This window comes from Opisthocomus hoazin, chromosome 24 (assembly GCF_030867145.1).
Source record: "Opisthocomus hoazin isolate bOpiHoa1 chromosome 24, bOpiHoa1.hap1, whole genome shotgun sequence".
Classification (NCBI taxonomy): Eukaryota; Metazoa; Chordata; class Aves; order Opisthocomiformes; family Opisthocomidae; genus Opisthocomus; species Opisthocomus hoazin.
In genome coordinates, this window is record NC_134437.1 from 3,281,326 (window position 1) to 3,299,613 (window position 18,288).

At 40.3% G+C, this 18,288-nt stretch overlaps 1 protein-coding gene across 3 annotated transcripts in view; it reads left to right on the top strand.

Moving 5' to 3' along the window:
• The window catches only part of ARHGEF12 (Rho guanine nucleotide exchange factor 12), a 75,784-nt gene that overhangs the window by 41,959 nt on the left and 15,537 nt on the right, over window positions 1–18,288 (top strand). For all 3 annotated transcript variants that reach the window (XM_075442295.1, XM_075442296.1, XM_075442297.1), the window contains 23 exons: window positions 1,276–1,374; window positions 1,837–1,886; window positions 2,727–2,784; window positions 3,519–3,697; window positions 4,311–4,388; window positions 4,904–5,023; window positions 5,638–5,772; window positions 7,365–7,436; window positions 8,210–8,302; window positions 8,913–9,023; window positions 9,561–9,659; window positions 10,246–10,288; window positions 10,696–10,801; window positions 11,636–11,773; window positions 12,225–12,257; window positions 13,028–13,142; window positions 14,235–14,340; window positions 14,563–14,775; window positions 15,229–15,358; window positions 15,670–15,705; window positions 16,336–16,490; window positions 17,164–17,310; window positions 18,129–18,214. In XM_075442295.1, coding sequence (XP_075298410.1) covers window positions 1,276–1,374; window positions 1,837–1,886; window positions 2,727–2,784; window positions 3,519–3,697; window positions 4,311–4,388; window positions 4,904–5,023; window positions 5,638–5,772; window positions 7,365–7,436; window positions 8,210–8,302; window positions 8,913–9,023; window positions 9,561–9,659; window positions 10,246–10,288; window positions 10,696–10,801; window positions 11,636–11,773; window positions 12,225–12,257; window positions 13,028–13,142; window positions 14,235–14,340; window positions 14,563–14,775; window positions 15,229–15,358; window positions 15,670–15,705; window positions 16,336–16,490; window positions 17,164–17,310; window positions 18,129–18,214 — 2,402 coding nt within the window. The remainder of the gene's footprint in view (window positions 1–1,275; window positions 1,375–1,836; window positions 1,887–2,726; window positions 2,785–3,518; window positions 3,698–4,310; window positions 4,389–4,903; window positions 5,024–5,637; window positions 5,773–7,364; window positions 7,437–8,209; window positions 8,303–8,912; window positions 9,024–9,560; window positions 9,660–10,245; window positions 10,289–10,695; window positions 10,802–11,635; window positions 11,774–12,224; window positions 12,258–13,027; window positions 13,143–14,234; window positions 14,341–14,562; window positions 14,776–15,228; window positions 15,359–15,669; window positions 15,706–16,335; window positions 16,491–17,163; window positions 17,311–18,128; window positions 18,215–18,288) is intronic.

Sequence of the window (18,288 nt, forward strand, 5' to 3'; positions counted from 1 at the left end):
AAAAAGATGGTCTTGCTGGGACAGCATCTTCACAATTCCCTTTGCTGCCTCCATACTAAACAGAACTGTTGCCCTTTTGCTGTCTGATTGTGGAGAACTCCAATTCTTTCTCAAGATGATGGCGTAAGAATTTTGCCTGATGTGGCTTTAGAAATGAAGAAGCAAAGCAAACTGTTAGAAATAAGGGTGATGTTTAGTGGCTAGTAGTTTCTGCTGTGTAAATAAAAAAAACATAGATGAAACATTTTGCAGAGTTCCTAATGTCCTTTTCAAGATAAGGGCTCCATTGTTGTAAGCTTTTTGCAGGTGCTCCTAGGAAAATGCTCTGCCATGAATATGCCAGTACTGTTGCTTTGTTTTGCTTTGTTTTTCCCTTTATTCGTTTTCAAGTGAACAATAGACATACACAGCATTTCACCTTTACAAAATGCTGCAGCTACTGAACACATTTGTCTCTGCAACAGTGTTTGTGTTCGCACATACTGGGTAATCCTAACACCGGGAAACAAAACAAGTTGCCTTTGATGTCACACAGCAAGTTCACAGAGGAGCAGATTCAAACTTGTATATCCTGGAATTTTGGCCCAGTGCTTCATTATCTCAGTGGGAAGCAAGGTCTTGATTTCAGACATCTTGTTCAGTGTAGTAAGTGTGGCTTATACTTCTTCACTGCTGCTGTTCTGGTTCTGTACGATATTCTCATCTGGAACACAAGGTGCCCCAAGATGAGATTTTTGCTGACAATTGGGGGAACCTTTCCTGACCAATAAATCTGTTTTAGTCCAACCTGCTGATGTTAGTCTGAGAGAGCTGCGACTTCTCTTTTAGAGTAGCTTGTGAAAGTTGTTTGGTGTTTTTGATGGTGTACTGCAGCATGACAGCCCTCTGCTGTACTTTGAAGAATGATTAATACAGACAAAGGGAAATGGTGCTCATTGGTTAGTGTGCATAGCTGCTATTCTTTACAAGCTGCTTTTACCTCAAGTTGCATCTGATGTGCCAGAGCTATCTGCATCTCTGCTGTTGTCTCTCTCTGTTTTGTGTAACTGAAGCAATAAGCTTGACCTGTCTTGACATTCCTATCTCTTTCTGGGCTGATGCCCTGTTTCTGTCTCATATATTTCTCCCTCTGTTGTATTTACACCTAGGTAATCACTGAGTCTTTCAGTACTCGGTGATTACCTAGGAGGATAAGATTTTGGACTGATGCATAGCTTGTGTCTCTTTGTATTTCTCTCCTCTTTCTTCTGCCCTTTCTCCACCTTTCTTATGCAGGTCTCGTTCAACGGTGTGTTGTTATCCAACGGGATGAAAACGGATTTGGGCTGACAGTCAGCGGAGACAATCCAGTCTTTGTGCAGTCCGTCAAAGAAGGTAAGCAGACTTGCGAACTGTGCTGACCAGGGAGCAGCCTAGAGCGTTTTCATGTGAATTAAAGAAACGTGCATGAGCTGGAGGAGAAAACTCCGAATGCCTTCCTCACCTGTGGAATGACTGTAGCTTTGGAGTAGGTGTACAAGGACAAAGAGTGTTGCACTGTTGGGGTGCAGTGAGTTGTCTCCTCGGTGTGTGACGTATTTAGAAACTGACCTCTTGCATCTGAGAGGAAGTAAATGCTTCTTGAAATGTGGTGGGATTGAGGCTTGATGTATCCACTGCAAAGTGAGAACAGAACACTTTTAGTCTAGATACTCAGAGATTTTAATCTGATAGAGACGGAGGAAGCTTGAGTGAGTGTGGGAAGTAGCTTTGCATGGAACTACAGAAGTGGTTAAACCATTTCTGCTTTGAATGGTTCTATTGAAATTGGAACTAAAAGATTTCTTGCTTTTCTAGATGGAGCAGCCATGCGGGCCGGAGTGCAAACAGGTGATAGAATTATCAAGGTAAGTGCATTCAAATCATCAGAGAAATGGATCCTTTGTATTAAATGAGCTCTTTTCCTGAAAGAATGTCATTAATATGTCTGCTGTGATGTTTGCATTCACCTGTGGGATAGAGGAATGGTGTAAGTTTCCATGTTCGGGGGATATGAGAATAGTAGCCACTTGAAAGCCCACTGCTGAATGTTAGTTTTGTTGTGGAGATCACTCTCATTTCAGAACTTCATGGGAGAGTTCAGCATCCTACAAGGTTCAGGTATCACATGTACAATAAAAACAGAAGTGGCAGGGGAGAGAAGGAGCAGGGAGTTAGTAATAATTACCTGTAAATAGATAGTCTTCTTGGATTATTGTTTTTCCACTAACTGCCAGCAGGTCAGTCTTGTCTTTTAGTCCCAAACAACTAAGAAATCAAGTCAGTAACTAAAAAGACTATCTAAACTATTGCTGCAAAATGATGGTTGTGCTACAGCAGCTGCTGACACAGATAGAGCTGCGATTTCAGCTAGGCATTTAAATTGATTAATTAAATTAGCTACTCTGTTGTTTTTTTTTTTTCTGCCCAGTCAGAGGGGTATTGCCGCCTTTTTATTTTTTTGCTTGGTTGCTTGGTTTTCTTTGGTATGTGTGTACAGTTTTCTTTTTGCAGAGCTTTGCTCACCAAGTTAAACCGACAGAAAGATGAATTGTTTTCTGTTAGTGTCTTGAAAAACAGTAATGGAGGTGGGGGTTGGGGAGGAATATTGTTCCTTGTTCTACGTGCTTATTATGTAGTGTGTGGGCACCTTTTACTGGAAATCAGTAGCTAAACGCTGTTAACTTGCTCTTCCTCCCTACCCCCAGGTGAATGGCACTCTTGTAACACACTCAAACCATTTGGAGGTGGTAAAGCTGATCAAGTGTAAGTAAAGGCGGGTTACTCTTTTTTTGCTGTGCTCCTTTAAAGCATGAAAGGCATAATATTAAAGGACCACTGACTGATTCAGCTATGAAGTGACAAGGACGAGGTCTAACCATGCTCCATGCTGAGAGATAAAGGGTGTGTCTGAAACAGTGAAGTGAAATTGGGGTAATTTTGACATCTCAGACTTGAGCTGATACATATTTCTGCAGTTTCTCTTTAGCTTGATGTTTGAAGTTACTATCAAACCTTGCCTACGAATCTTACTGTCTTTTGATTCCACTTTAAATACCATAGCTATTCAGGCACTCTGAATGTAGATTACTGTATGATTCTTGCAAAGTACTTGCATTTCTAAAGAAGTGCATTCTTGGTTGATTTTCTTGTACAAGGAAGAAGATCGTAGTGGTTCTTTCTACTCTAGCGTAGTTTATTTTGTGACATGAGCATATGTGTACTGCAAATGCAACCTGGTAAATGTAACCTGATAGACTAGAAATTGGATTGTGTGCTTTTATTAAGGATGATTATCATGAAAGTTTGTGGATTACCTGAAATTTAAACAGATCTCTAAAACAGAGCTGACAGTGCTCTCAGATTATCTGGTTTGAAGAACGAATGGGTGAAGGACGGTCTGAGTTTTGTCTTGAGAGCGAAATGGCGAACAGAGAAACAGTAACCACAGAAATCTGCAAGTGTGTCTGAAATGTGAATTGTTCTTATTCTCCCTGCAGCGGGTTCCTATGTAGCTCTCACTGTTCAGGGGCGCCCACCGGGATCGCCCCAGATTCCATTAGCTGATTCTGAAGTGGATCTGGCAGCATTTGGGCATATGTCTCCCATCATGACATCTCCCCATTCGCCTGGCACATCAGGAAATGCAGAAAGAATTACTAGCCCGGTGCTTGTGGGGGTAAGATTTAAAGCTCTCTTTCCAAAGAGCCAGGGTATCAGTGGAAGAAATGTAGTCATGTATTTTTTTTTCTTGAATTGTTTTGTGCTTCTTGCACAAATGACAATTTGGAATTGGAATAGGGATATTTGTCTGCCCACCCCATGGGCATTTAATCACTTGGGGAAAATCATTTTGCAAGTAAACATACCCAGTCCCATCTGAGATAATACAAATACAGTTGAGGGCTTATTCACAGGTTGTCTTTGAGATACACCACAGTCTGCATGATGTGAGTTTGTGCATTGTCTGGTCCAAGCCAGTCATCCTGTAACTTCTATTAAAAAGTGGATTATGAGGTGTGCAGACATGTGGCAAAGCAGAGTAGGGAAAACAAATAAGCAAACACTTCTGATCTATTTTATTTTAAATTTTTTAGTTTTTAGTGTTAATAGCTATGCTCATAAGTAGAAAAGAATGCATTGGGTAGGATTTAGTAACTTGAATGGCTTTTTCTAGGGCTTTTCAGAGCCCATGTTCAGGAAGTAGATGAAAAGCGGGCGTATCCATTTTCCTTTTCTTTCTTTCCAGCTCCACCAAAAGACCTGACCCTTAATATCTCCGTATTTTCTAGGAGGAGAACAACGTTGTCCACAACCAGAAGGTGGAAATTCTGAGAAAGATGCTACAGAAAGAGCAGGAGCGGCTGCAGGTACTGGAGTTGCGTGTGTTTGAGAGAGGGGTGGAGAAAGTATGATGCAAATACAAAGATGGGTTGTTGAATCACTAGTTAGTAGCGTCTTCAACATTTGCTTGCACAGCTTGTGTTTCAGCTTAGCTTTTCTGTATACCAACCTAACATTCAGAGATCTAGTCACTCTTACTGATCAGCACTTGAGTTTTTTATCCTTGACAGAGTAAGAAAAAATTTGTGGGAGCTTGTGGAAATGTACAGATCAGTTATGATCTAATCCTTGGGCAATTAAGCATCTTTGACTGTCACTAAGAGGTTTCAGTAAATCTCCAGAATGCGGGTATTTTCATACGGCACAGGAGAGAGAGGAGAGCTATATAAACTGGACATTCTGTCGCATCTACTTGGTAGGCGTGCAGATGTGCTGATTATTATTTGAAATGTGTAAATGGAATGAAGATTAAAAGTAGGTTGTAGTTCTAAGCTTTGATATTGATCAGATACTGAGTGAAAGCTCACAAAATACTTTTCAGTCTCTGCAAGAAGAGTATAGCCGATCACCCACCACACGACTGCTCAAAGAGATACAAGAAACGAAGAAGCACATTCCTCAGCTGCAAGAGCAATTGTCCAAAGCCACAGGCTGTACTCAGGTAACAATGTGTCAGGCTTCTCTGTGGTATGTTCCCGGTGAAAATTCTTGAGGGATGATGGTGTTCTGGGCAAGCAGGAGTTCCTGGCCATGCTCTTCTGTGCTTGTACAGGCAAATTGCACCCTCTAGAGTTGAAACTTGCAATTAGGCCTGCAGAGGCTGTCAAGCAATACAGTGCAATGTGAGTGTATGAGGTAATCTTTACAATGGACTTTCAAATCACCTGTGAAAAAACGCTTTTAAAACAGTAAGTGCCAACTATTATGTGTTTATTAGTCTGTCTCTCAGTACAACTTGAAAGAAACCTGTGAAGACATTGTTACAGTGGAGAATGAATAACTGGAAGCTTAAAACAGCATTGCTTTTGGGAAAAAAAATGTAGATGGTATTATTTTTGCTCTTTCCCTCTGCCGATTATGTTACGAGTCATGAAAGCTTGGTGTGATTTTCTGTTTTCTTCTCTTAGAGAAACATTGCAGTCTTTTCTATATACGTGAAGAAAGTTTTATAAATAATACAGACTAACCGGGTTTTGAAACAGCTGATGTTTAAGATTGTCTCTTGAAATACTCTTCTTGCTTAGTGCTTTCTGCCAACTCACTTTATCTTTTTAGGATGGAGTCTTGTCCTCCAGGTCTGTGATGGAATCACTGCAGATCAGTGAAGTGGAGGCAGAGAGTGGAGATTGTGTGAGCAAACTGGATTACAGTGGTGACAGCCCCTCCCGACCAAACAGTGACATTGCTGATGTGAGTCTAGAACAGCTCCGTGGCTTTGCTTCTATACCTCATGGATTTGGTTTTCTTGTGCCGATTCTTTATGTTTGTGTTGTCCTGTGTATCCTACGTATGTACTCTGTCTCAGTAATGCTATGTATTACTAGAATAGGCTGCTCAGTACACACCAGAAATGTTTCCCTGAGGAAGCATACTGTACTGGACTTTCACTAGGGACTGGGGAAAAAATAGTGTGGGTTTTGGGGTTTTAGGCAGGATTAGATTTTCCTGGCACAATCTGTGTAAGCAGACAAAGATGGATGCCAGCATCTTTCTCAGAACTGAGATGCCAATTAGAACATCTTTTAAGAGTATGGTAAATGTGCTGATTGCGGTAGCTGTGACTCAGATCCGGTCTGTGGGCAGGTTGCCATGAAAGTGGGGAAGAGCCTTACTTCTACCAAATAAGCTTTAATTATTGCCAACAGTAAAGGCTCTTAGTTTGTTCACTCATCAGTTATCAGTCTGTGTGCTCTTATGGTCTCCCTGTTGGAGCGCCTTAGTACCTAATCCTGAATTAAGTCACTATCTGATTAGTGCAGAGGAATTGAGACTCTGTATGTGGGCTTTGGCCGAAGTTTGTTGTTTAACTTAGGGATGTGGGAGCTAAATTTGTGCTAGCAGTTGGAAGTGAAAGGAAGGTGGGTCAGATAGATGTTCAAAATGTGAGCATAAATTACTCTCTTTTGAAACATTCTTTCTCCAACGGCAAATATGGCTAGGTATCACTCATGTTTATAATAAATGCGGAACAAAATTCGTAGCTGTCTTCCTAAGAAACTTAATACTGTCAGTATTGTGGATGGTATTTGATCACTGGAGGTGATTGACACACGAAACATTCACACTTTTCAGTCCAAAGTGACTCTGAGAAACTTAAGGATTGGGGACAACAGAAACCTCTGGAAATTCAACAAGAAGCCCAGAGTTCTACATCTGGGATGGAATAACTCCATGGATCAATACAGGCTGGAAAGCAGCAGGCTGAGTAGTAGCCTAGCTGAAAAGACCTTCATCTTACTGTGGACATGCGGAAGATGAGCCGACAGCACACGTGCTTTGCAAATAAAGCCAAGTGTCTACTAGGCTACATGAGCAGGAGGATTGCCAGCAGATGAAGGGAAGTTACTAGCCCCTTCTGCTGAGCACTGGTAAGACTACACCTGGAATACTGAGCCCTTTGCTGGAGCCCTGTTTTCAGAGGGGATGTTGAGAAAAGGAACCAGTCAGAGAGCTAGCAACATGGGTACTCCATAAACTGTCAGAAGAGGTGGAGAAAGCAAAGAGAAAGCTATGGATAGGTGCACTAGCAGATTTTACAACTCTGCTGTTATTCAATGTCACTAGCTTTATTAATGAAACTGCTTCTGCATGTTGTTTTTTGGGTTTTTTGGGAACTGTGCATGTAGGTCAAACACTTTAATTTGGTTGTTCATACCTCAGCTGTTTAACAGTTCACTCTGTGAGAAAGGAGAAGTTTTGGCAGTTGTGGCTGAAAAACTGTGCATTTCTCATTTTCCTGGATTTGCTGGTACTCATCAGAACTGAACTTCCTTCTTTCCCAGAGTCCTCGCAGTGGCTTGAAGGAGCGGATTTATCCGGATGAGAGCCCAGAGAAAACTGAGGTTCAAGATACTGTGAGTACAAAATATTAAGTGTCACAACAGCATCTCCCGTAATGGGCCCATTAAAACCTTGCTGTTTTTCCCCCGCTTTCTAGATGAAGCATGCATAAACTTTGCTTTGGAAAATAACATGCAATTAAAATTGTGCAAGAAAACTTAATTAGCTGAGTAAATGTTTATGGAGCTTAAGAGCAGGCCCATTTAGAGGCAAGAAATACATACTCAGCAGTAAAACGGCTGGACCTAAAATAGATAGAACAGTTGTACATATTTTATTCCTTGAGTCCAGCAGTAAATGAAACAGTCTTTTCTTTATGGGATATTTAGTCATGGCCTCAAGAGTAGGTAAAAGTGAAACATAGCAGAAAGTGCAGACCTATCTGAACGTATTATCTTCCTTAGGGTGACTTCTGCAGTATTTTTCCCCTCATCTGCTTGACTTTCCAAAGTCATATCTCTCCATTTTTACTAAGAGGGAATTTGTTACATGCCACATGCTTAGTGTGTTCATGTCTGTAGGTGATGCAGTTGGTTTTGAATCATCTGTTTCCATGTTTCTGAATGCTTGCAGCTTGAGAGAAACAGTCATAAGGGGCTCTTGCAACTGCAAACTTGGACAAGGTTGAGTAAAGACGTGTGGGTTTCCACTTGAGAAGGAGAATAAAAATTATAGTAACAGCTCTAACTTGGTAAAGAAAGTTTCCCGTGCCAAGAGACTGATAGCACTGGTCACTTCTTCTTTCCCTTCCTTCACCTTCTCTTCCCTTGCTCCCAACTCACCCCAGGATTCCCAGTCCGGTGTTGGAAGTCCTTTATCCCGAGTGGGGCCACAGATCATTGGAGCAGAGGATGACGACTTTGACACTGAACAGGAGCAGGTGTGAATGACTTTTAGCGTCAGCCACTCCTTTTCGCCCTCGATCAAAATTCTGTTCCTCTGTGTCTAAGCTACAAGTGCTACATGATGTGTTTTTATTGAGTAGTTCTTGTGTGGTTAATTAAGAATTAGAGAATGTGACTCCTGTTGTGGCTGATCTTGCCAGATAAAAACATTTGGGGAGTTTATGACAATAAGCCATCTTCCATTCTCTCTTACTCTTTCTTTCTTCTTATAACTTCAAGCTTTCTAGAAATTCATTTGTCATGTTTAATTTTCTTTTGCTTGTTTAGTTTCTATTAAGTTCTGCATTGTTGTCACAACAGTATAGCTGCCGTGGCTTTTGACATGTCTATTCTGACTTGTTTTAGATGTCCTTTGTTCCTAATTGTATTTCGTTATATTGTACTCAGTGTTCAGGAGAGGACTGAAAAGAAGTGTTCCTATTTGTAAGCTCTTTCTGGGATGTTAGAATGGCATTACAAAGGTTCTAGAATTGATCAGTTTTTATTTTAATCAAGTGAGGAGCTAAGCTGTTGGAACAAAGCTTCTTGTTTTTTTTCACAGTAGCTTTCTTGGATAATTCAAATATTTTCTATGTATCCCTACAGATTAACGGACAATGCAGCTGTTTCCAGAATATTGAGCTCCTGAAATCTCGCCCAGCTCACCTGGCTGTTCTTCTGCATCATGTGGTGTCCCAGTTTGACCCTGCAGCATTGGTAAGATGTTCTGGAATTGTTTCCCTGCCCCAGATTGCTAGTCTTAATCAGAGTGTATCAGGAATCTCCGTGTTCTTGTGGAGCATTGTCAGTGACATGGCTGGATTAGCAAGGAGAGAAATGTGGATCGTGTGCAGGCATGAGAGTATTTCATTTAAATGAAGAGAAGCATGAAAAGAACTGTCTGCCTTACATTTCGCTGTTTACAAATAAGTATTAAGCTCTTGAAAGCACTTTTTTCCACCCTAAAGTTGTGGGATTAGTTGTCTGAGGGGAAGGGTCTGATGGATCTCTCTGTCTCTCTCTCTCTCTCTGTCTCTCTCTCTCTCTGTCTCTCTCCCCCTCCCCCGCCCCCTGCCAGATCCCTCTACCTTTCCCTTCTTTGCTGATTACCAGGCTAAAGGTAGCTAGGAAGAGTTTCAATCCAGCAGTGCTGAATTTCTTGAAATATTTGTATTTGAAAGAAAACTTGGAGTTAGGGGTGTTAGAAGAGTTCTCATGGTATCGCTTAATTTCTTCCGCTCCTGTTTTCCACAGTTGTGCTACCTTTACACGGACTTGTACAAGCAGACCAACTCCAAAGAGACTCGGCGTGTCTTCCTTGAGTTTTACCAGTTCTTCTTGGACCGAGCTGCAGTAGGTTCCAGTTACTTCTCTCATTTTCAAGCATATCTAGCAAGTTGACTTTTACCTTTCTCCCGTCTCCTGAACTAGAAAAAACTAAGGAGTTATCCAAGTCCTTCAAAATAAAAAGGTTTTTTGTTTAAAATGTTACCATTGAATACAGCAAAATGAATAGTGTATAGGCTCAGATGCCTGGTAACTCAATAAAACATGGGGAGTGCATTGTCTGATAGGAGAAGCAATTTTGTGGTATGTAAGAAGCTCTAGCTGTTATACATTGCCTTTTAGTTAATAACTGCATATATTGATGTAGATATTGCAAGAATTGTGAAATCTTATGTGTTTGTTGGAAAGCCTGAGAAACTTCTTTACTGTCATGAGCTACCAGGTAGTTTAGCAGAGGCTAGTACCACAGGTTTAGATGAAATAATCCTTGCGTAATATAATGCATATTCAGGATAAGAGTTTCCCCCATAATACCATCAGGTGTTCAGGTTGTATGATTTCGGCTTTTGAGAGGATTTTCTTGTGTTTTGTACTGTGTTTTTTATTAGGGTGGTGTTTGTTGTGTTCTCCCAGCCTTTCTTTTCTTTTGCAGAATCTAAAAGTTCCAGTTCCAGATGAAATCTCCTTAGAACTAGGTAGGGTGCTCTTGCCTTGGGTATCTGTTTCTGCAATTTCTACTGTCTAAGGCAGTCCAAGCAAGTTTCTGAAATGCACCTGGGGTTACTTCAAACATAGGGGGTGATGTGTTACAGGGAGAGACAAACAAATACTTCATAAGTTTCTTGGCGAGGGCATAGTCTATGCTCTGATACATATGTGAGTAGTGGGAAGCATTGGCCGCAATGGCAAAGAAGTTTTTTAATATGATAGTGGATGTGACCAAAGCTGTTTACGCTTAATGTGCTGAAGTCCATGTTATCAGCAAGTGAAAGGCAAAAGGGTACTCTTGGATGGGTTAAAGTATACATGTGAGTGACTTTATTCTAAGGTGGAGAGGACAGTTCTCAAAAGTATCTATTAACTTCTCTCTTCTGACTCACAGACAGAAGGCGGCCAGAACTCATTCCTGAAGAGCTTCATCGCCAGTTTATACAAACTATGCAAGATAAAGTCTGTCCAGAAGTTCAAAGAAATCTTGAAGATTTCAGGTAACAACTGTTGTCTGTGTAGTTTTCATTTGTTTTATACCCCCCCCCCCCCCAACCAATGTGTCCAATACAGGGGAAGTCCAAACTGAAGGGACAGTGTACTTCCATCTTGGACTGAATGGGAAGATACCACTGGAGAGGGCCTCCAGGGTCACCCTGTGACCAACGCTTGCATGTTTTTTGACTCTGTGCTTCAAGTAATCAATTGCAAGATCAGTTTTAGAGGTTGGATTCTTCATTCTTTGAAGCTACTAGAGGCAATTTGAGAATATTGTTACTTAGGTGATGTTCTATAAATCCTTCTTACTAATTGTGTTTATAATCAGCTTATCTTTCTTTTTTTGGTTCTTTTTTCCTTCCCTCTCCCCTTTGGGCACTGAATAATCTACTTTAGAAAGCTGTCATGGACTTATAGTAGAATGTGATAATTAATATGCCCTTTCATGTAGAGTCATAAGAGCTCTGTGCCAGCATGAGATGTTATACCAAGACAAGTGTTCGATAGTGGACTGTTTTATACCTAAAAATGTCTCAATTCAAGTATATGCTTCAAATATACAGCCTGGATACTGCAGAAAGAGTAACTACTTTTTCTTAACCATTTCAATGGCTGCCTCTCTTGATAAATACCATACAACTTTATTACTCCAACAGCTATCTTAGTTAAGTCTCACAGTGAGTGCAAATGTTATGGAGAAATGTCGTGACTTCTCCATTTTCATACAGAAGCCAATAATGAAACCTGTTTGACATTCTGAATGTCAAGAGGTTACTTTTCCTTGTTACAGGTCAGTCTGCAATTTTAACTCATGCTTTCCTCTCCCTGTTTTTCAGGCAGAAACGTAGTATGGGATTGACCCTGGCAGAAGGAGAGCTAACCAAGCTGGATGCAGAAAGAGTTCGTGACCGGAATGCAGTGGAGAAGGAAAGAGCATGCGCAGAACAGATTATTGCTAAAATTGAGGAAGTCTTGTGAGTAACAGCTAGTACATCTGTGGGGGTAAAGAAGGTTCTAACCTGAACCTGACAACAGCAGAGCAAGTAATTAGGAACAAGAAGTAATTTGACATCACTACGTTTATGTAGCTTTCTCTGTTTGCTATCAATGTATGTTTGAGTAATGATAGCCAAAAGTAAGCTAATAGGTACAGCAGAGGTAATGCTCCCATTGTCAGCTTGTACATTATTAGATCAGTGTCGTGGTTTGGGGGTGTAGAAACCTGTAGCTTCAGAACCCATTTTTTCTTTTAATGTGAGCTGAATCCATTTATCCCAGCTGAACCTCCATTTTTATTCACCTGGCCCCTGGACTGTCCAGCATTTTAAAGGACACTTTGAACACAGCTGCTGATGCTCTGGGTGGACGTGATTGAGTGTTAATTGGTTTTTTGAGTTTCGTTTTAAAGTTCTTTCTTGTCCTTAGGATGACATCTCAGCCTTTGGAAGAAGACAAGAGGTAATGGCAGTTGGGTGGGCTTAGTCCGTGCAGTACGAACCCTGGCGCCTTGCTCCTTCTGCTGGCTCTGTGTTCCGCTGGGCAGCACAGGGCAGCCCTCTGCTGGCTGTAGCCACAGACTCGCCTTTGCAAAATCCCCTCGCATTATTTATTTGAATTCAGACCATCAGCCTCTTGCTCTCAACCTCTTCTTATTCTGAAGTTTGTTGCCTTTGTTTCAGATTTGAAAAAATTACTGTCACTGAGAGTTCACGTTTCTTTTCATTTTGTTTTGTAGCTGTTTCAGTCTGGTCTAACATTTCTTTTCTGTAAGTGCCTTGCCTTGTTCAGTTTGTATATATACAGCTGTCTGGATAGGTTTTACTAAACTCTTTACAGCAACCATACCTTTTACTGTTACTTATTTTTACCATAATTCATCACTAAAGTGTGACTTCAAGTATGTATTTAGTATATAACTTTAGGGCCTTCTGTGTAATTCTCAAAATTTTGTTTTTACTTCCTTGGCTGGATGCCTTTTATATATTCCACCTTTTGTTTATAAGAGGACAGATTCTGATATTGGCTGAGTCTTTCCCATTGTCTGTGATAGTTTGTTTCATATTAAAAAATAAAAAGACACCAAGTTCTTTTAATCTGAAAATGCTTGATTTATCAATAGAATCTTTGCATATGACCTTTTTTCGATTTCTTGTCAAAATGTATTTTCCCCAATACATTTCTCCTTATCCTTTTTGGTTTTTGTTTTTTTTTTCGTATATGCTTGGCAGTTGCACAATGCAGTATGTGATTCTTACTTACATGAAACACCTGGGAGTCAAAGTTAAAGAACCTCGGAACCTGGAACAGAAGCGTGGCCGTATTGGTTTCTTGCCAAAGATCAAGGTAGTAGTGTTGTGGCCAGGGTGCATTTGTTTAAGTCTGCCCAGCATGGGTGCTTCATTAGAATTAAAAAATCCACTTTTGTATGACACAGTAGAAGTTGGTATGATTTTGCCGTCTTCATTGTTGCATTGAGAGGACCTGGGATTACTGAGCTGCGCAGAAAACCTAACAGTTGAAATTGGATGTTTTCAGACAAGTGAATTAGAAAGGAGTTGCCTTCTTTCTGCCTTCATTTGTATGCCTGAATTATAACAGCTTGTTTTTCACAGTTCTAGCCTTATTAAAACTTTGGGTGAGAAATATTTCATATAATACAACTTTGAAACACTTGAGGATTTCATTAATGCTAATCAGGCTGTTGGCCTTGTATACTCCAGTTTTCTTCTTGAGAAACTTGCCCAAAAACTGATGTTTCATGATGCAGCAAAGCTACTCGTCCTGCCACCCACACTTTCCCAGTTATATAATGAATTTTTCCACCAAAACTCCCATCTCTGTGGGTGTGTTCTGTCATCTCCCACACTGTGGGGGTGTATCTGGTCACAATAGCTACTTATTTTCATCAGCGTTCCCGCTTCCTTTGAAATGTGAAGACTATTAGGAGCAGTTCCGCACTGACAGTGTGAAAGGTTAGATCAAGCATTCGCAACCTTACTGCAGTGGTAAGATAAGTTGTATTTCTCTCTCGCAGATTAGAGTCTGTATGTTTGTGGAGGTTGTGAGTCACAAGATGTGGCTTAGAGAAACAAGGTGGTGCTGGTCACTGTAAATTGGTGTCTTACTCTAGGGAGGAGAGTGGTTTCTAGCTCATGCTAAGTTGAAAACACACTGCGAGTTTTTGCTTATAACATATGTGTCTCTTCTGATGCTGTAGCTCCCTGCTGCTAATCCTGTTACACACCACTCATAGTCTGTCCGTAGCTGTCTTTGCCTCTGATGCTGCAGGATGTTGTCCTCTCAATATCTTGTTAGAAATAAAATTCTCATGTACCAAACTCCTGCAGTTTTGAAGAATTAGTTAATATCTGAGTACATAAATGAATTTGAAGAAATGAGTGATGTTTGCTTCACTTTGTTGTGTATTAACTGCAGCAAAGTATCAAGAAAGAGAAAGAAGGAGAGGAAAAAGGAAAGAGAAGAGGCTTTCCTAATATTCTGGGCCCACCAAGGAGACCGAGTCGACATGATAGCAGTGCAAGTATGTCAGACAAGGAAATACATGTTCCTTAACTGTTAGTCTGAAAGCCAGATAAAGTCTCTGTTGTCTTTTAAAAATTCATGCTAAGAAGCTCAGTAAACTTTTTGTTTTTAAAACATGCTTTTGGAGACACACAAACTTAATTTTGTCCTGAAATACTTCTCCTCTTCATCACTGAAAACAGGTAAAAGCTCTTTCAGCAATATCTCTGTGTTTGTTTAGTTGGCAGAGCCATGGAAATGCAGAAGCCCCGCCATCCAAAGCACTTACCTACAGCATCTTCTGTTAGCCCAGAGCCACCAGATTCTAGCAAGACGCGCCAGAGTGGGTCTTCCAGTGATGGAACAGATGCGCCATACCTACCTGCCAACCCAATGTCTCCTTTGGCAATGGGTCCCTTTTCCTCTCCAGAGGGAAGCAAGGACAGTGAAACAGGTAGGATGATACGAGCAAAGAGGAATTATTGAAGATTGTGTTGTGAGTGGGATATGCCAAGCACGATTCTGACGCAACAAACTCTACAAATTAGGAAATGTTTTTGTGTCATTAGACATGATCTTTCTTGGTGCTTAGTCATCCTTTTTGACTTGGCCTTGGATTCAAACTAGGAAATCTTATTATGGCCAGAAATTGTTGTTAGGTGGGTTCTATCACTGTGGCACTGGATCATCTAACAGGGGAAAAAAAATGGTCTCGGGTGCCTAATTTTATAAGCACAAGTCAGTGTCATCTGGAAACATTTGTCACTCAGATTTTTCTTACCAACCTAGGAATTCAGTTCCTCCAGCTCTAAGCTGAAATAAGGCGCTGAATCAAGAGGCTGTGAAGTTCTCTAATCTACTCTAATTTGGTACAGTTCTTGACATTTCATACTTGTTCTATGTTTAGGTTTGAAGCAGACTGGAGAAGCTCCACCTGCTACTGACTGTATGGATGGCACACCCCGCACACCTAGTAATACCTTTGAATTCCCATCTCCTTTGGAGAACTTGCAGGAGGAGGAGGGAGAATCAGAGAGGTAACTATGGTGCCCTGGTTGCTTGAGCCTTGGATGAAAGTCAATGTGACAATGGCTGTTGAAGCTCAGTTTATAAAAATATTAGTGACATCACTTCTATTAAATATTTTTGGTAGAAGTAGGAAATGCTGATTTACATCTGCTACTATGGTAGTACTAGAAAACCATATATATCAGGAGGGTGGGACTGACAGATGGACAAAACGTTCTCGTTGGGAGGCTAGGCCTTTACTCTGAAGTTATGCTGAATCTCTGTGTGGGGTGAAATTCTTGTGTAAGCCTTCCCTAATAATTCCTTTCCTTCTTTGCAGAATGGTTGACATGGGAACACCAAAGCCTTTTCGCAAGTGAGTATGCTTATGAATGTTTGAACTTCACTGAATTTGGTGAGATTTTAATAGGTTACAAAGTGGAATGCAGTAGCATTCATTGTTCTGAGCCAGTACAATTATCTGCATGATCTTTCCTTTCTTAAATAACACATATATGAAATGAGGCACTGGCATCCGTATATAGGACAAGTGGAGTGAATCATATGCAGATAAGCCCTTTGATCTATGAGTGAAGTATGATTGTTGTATCTACTGAGTTGAATTGATGGGTTAGGGACTTGAGATTTCCATGTTTTCTTTTTGAATCTGTGTGTTGCCGTTACCTCTGTATCTGCAGATAGATGGAAGAAAGAAATTGTAACCTGCCCTTTCACCGACTTGATATTTGATTTCAAGCAAATTATTTTATCTGTATCATTAAAAAGAGGGTTATGCAAATACTGTAGGAACAGATATTCACTCTTAGTTGTTCTGTAAAGGGCAAAATTAGAAAATGTGCCTACGGATTCAGACATCTAACAGCCTCCAGCTGTTAAATATTCTTAATGCTTTACAACAGATACGTACGCATAAGATTTTCTCTTCTTTATTCCTTACATCCATGACTAAAATGGAAAGTGTCTGACAGATATTTTTTCATGTTAGGATGGACAGCGTTGGTTTCGCAGATGTACAAAGTGAAGATGAGCTATATGATTTTGACATGGACATGGACCCTCCCAACTGGCAGCAACTTGTGAGCCGAGAAGTGTTGATGGGGCTGAAACCCTATGAAATCAAGCGCCAGGAAGTGATTAATGGTGAGACAGATTTTCTTGTTTCATAGATCACCTAGCACAAAGTGAAAACCTGTCCTCTGGAGCTCTGAAATTCTTAAAATTTAAGACTAGCTCTTTCTTCACTGATTTGCTCAAAGTACTAGCCATCTATTACTTCTGATTTGCAGTTTGTATGTGTGAAACTTACTACTGAGAAGTATCCTGAGGTGAGACTGATCCTCTCCTTAGAAGAGAAATAAAAAAAGATATTAGGTGTTTTGACACTGAAAGGCCAGTTTGCAGTATTATGTTCTATAAAAGAAAGCAAAAGGCACTGTCTAGACTGTTGGAAAGCACATGATGCAAATAGAAAGCTGCTACCAAGCTTCATCCTCAAAGCTTCATTTCAATTTCAGGTCTTGCAATCCTGCAGAACACTCTGTGGGGCTGTATGAGCTACTAAGAGCTCACTGTTTGTTTGGGGTAAATGATGAGTCATGAATCAGTTGGCTTCTTTGTTCTTTCAAAGATGAAAGTATAGCAGACCATGGCTCCATTCTGGAGCAAGCTGGGATGTGGACCAGCAAGGGAAGTGTTGATGAGGGAGACTTTTGTAAGTTCATACTTCTGCCTTGTGTTTGCTTCACATTTGGATCCACATTGCCACACCTCTTTAAGTAGGTAGTTATAATCCTTCTTTCCCCTCTCTCTTCAGAGTTGTTTTACACTGAGAGAGCTCATGTCCGCACACTGAAGGTTCTGCATAATGTCTTCTACCAGCGTGTCACCCGGGAAGGGATCCTGAACTCCAGTGACAAACGGAAAATCTTTTCAAATCTGGAGGATATCCTTGGGCTTCATGGTAAGAGCAGCTGAGGTACCTTTCAGCTTTGTAGTCTCAGCTGGAATTCTGGATACAAATATCTAAAATAATTAAGCAAGTGACCCTGAAACAAGAGGCAACTTTGTACAACACTTCATATTAAAAAGATTACTACCGCTGTTCTTCCTTTCACACACAGTTTTTCCATTTCTGATTTACAAAGATATTTTGATAAAGAATGCATGTGTCCAGTGTTTCAGATACTTATTTTTTTTTCTTACCTGTGTACACATACTTTCTTGTGCTGGTTCATGCTTTGATACGAGGAGCAATGCTTTGATCAATGGTCTTTATGGGTCAGTGTTCAGAATGTTGCAACTGTTGTTGAAGAGAATATGAAAACAAATCTGAAAAGATTGATGTCTTCCAGGTTGTTTTGAAGCATGGCCCTTTCTAATTGTTTAGAGAAAGGACTTTTCAGAATCTGAATTTCAGCTCTGCTGCTGCATAATCAGTTGTGTAATTTTATGCAGGTGGCGTGAAGTGTGTTTTACGTTATTCCTGTGTTTTTAAAAGGGTTGTGATATTGAGCCTGAGAAAAGATAAGACTAGAAAGGTTCTTAGGGGTCATTTGGAGACAAGTGAGACAGAAGTGCAAAGGAGTTATATAACATTTTTTTAGATAGTCTGCTAAATTTATCATGTTGCAGGACACTTTTCATTTTTTTTTCATTTAATTGAAATTACTGCAAATCTAGTCTTTCCCTAGAATAGCTTTTATTTTAAAATCAATGCTGAAAATTAAGCAAACAATTTGAGCAGTATTTGTAAAATTTCTTTTTTTTTTTTTTTTAAAGTTGCATTGAATGATCAGATGAAAGCTGTCCGAAAAAGGAACGAGAATTCCGTTATTGGCCAAATTGGGGAAGACTTGCTTTCCTGGGTAAAACCTTTTTTTGCTTTCTTGTGCTTGAAAATAATGTTTCGTAGAACGACAAACAGAGCTAGAGGTTAGTG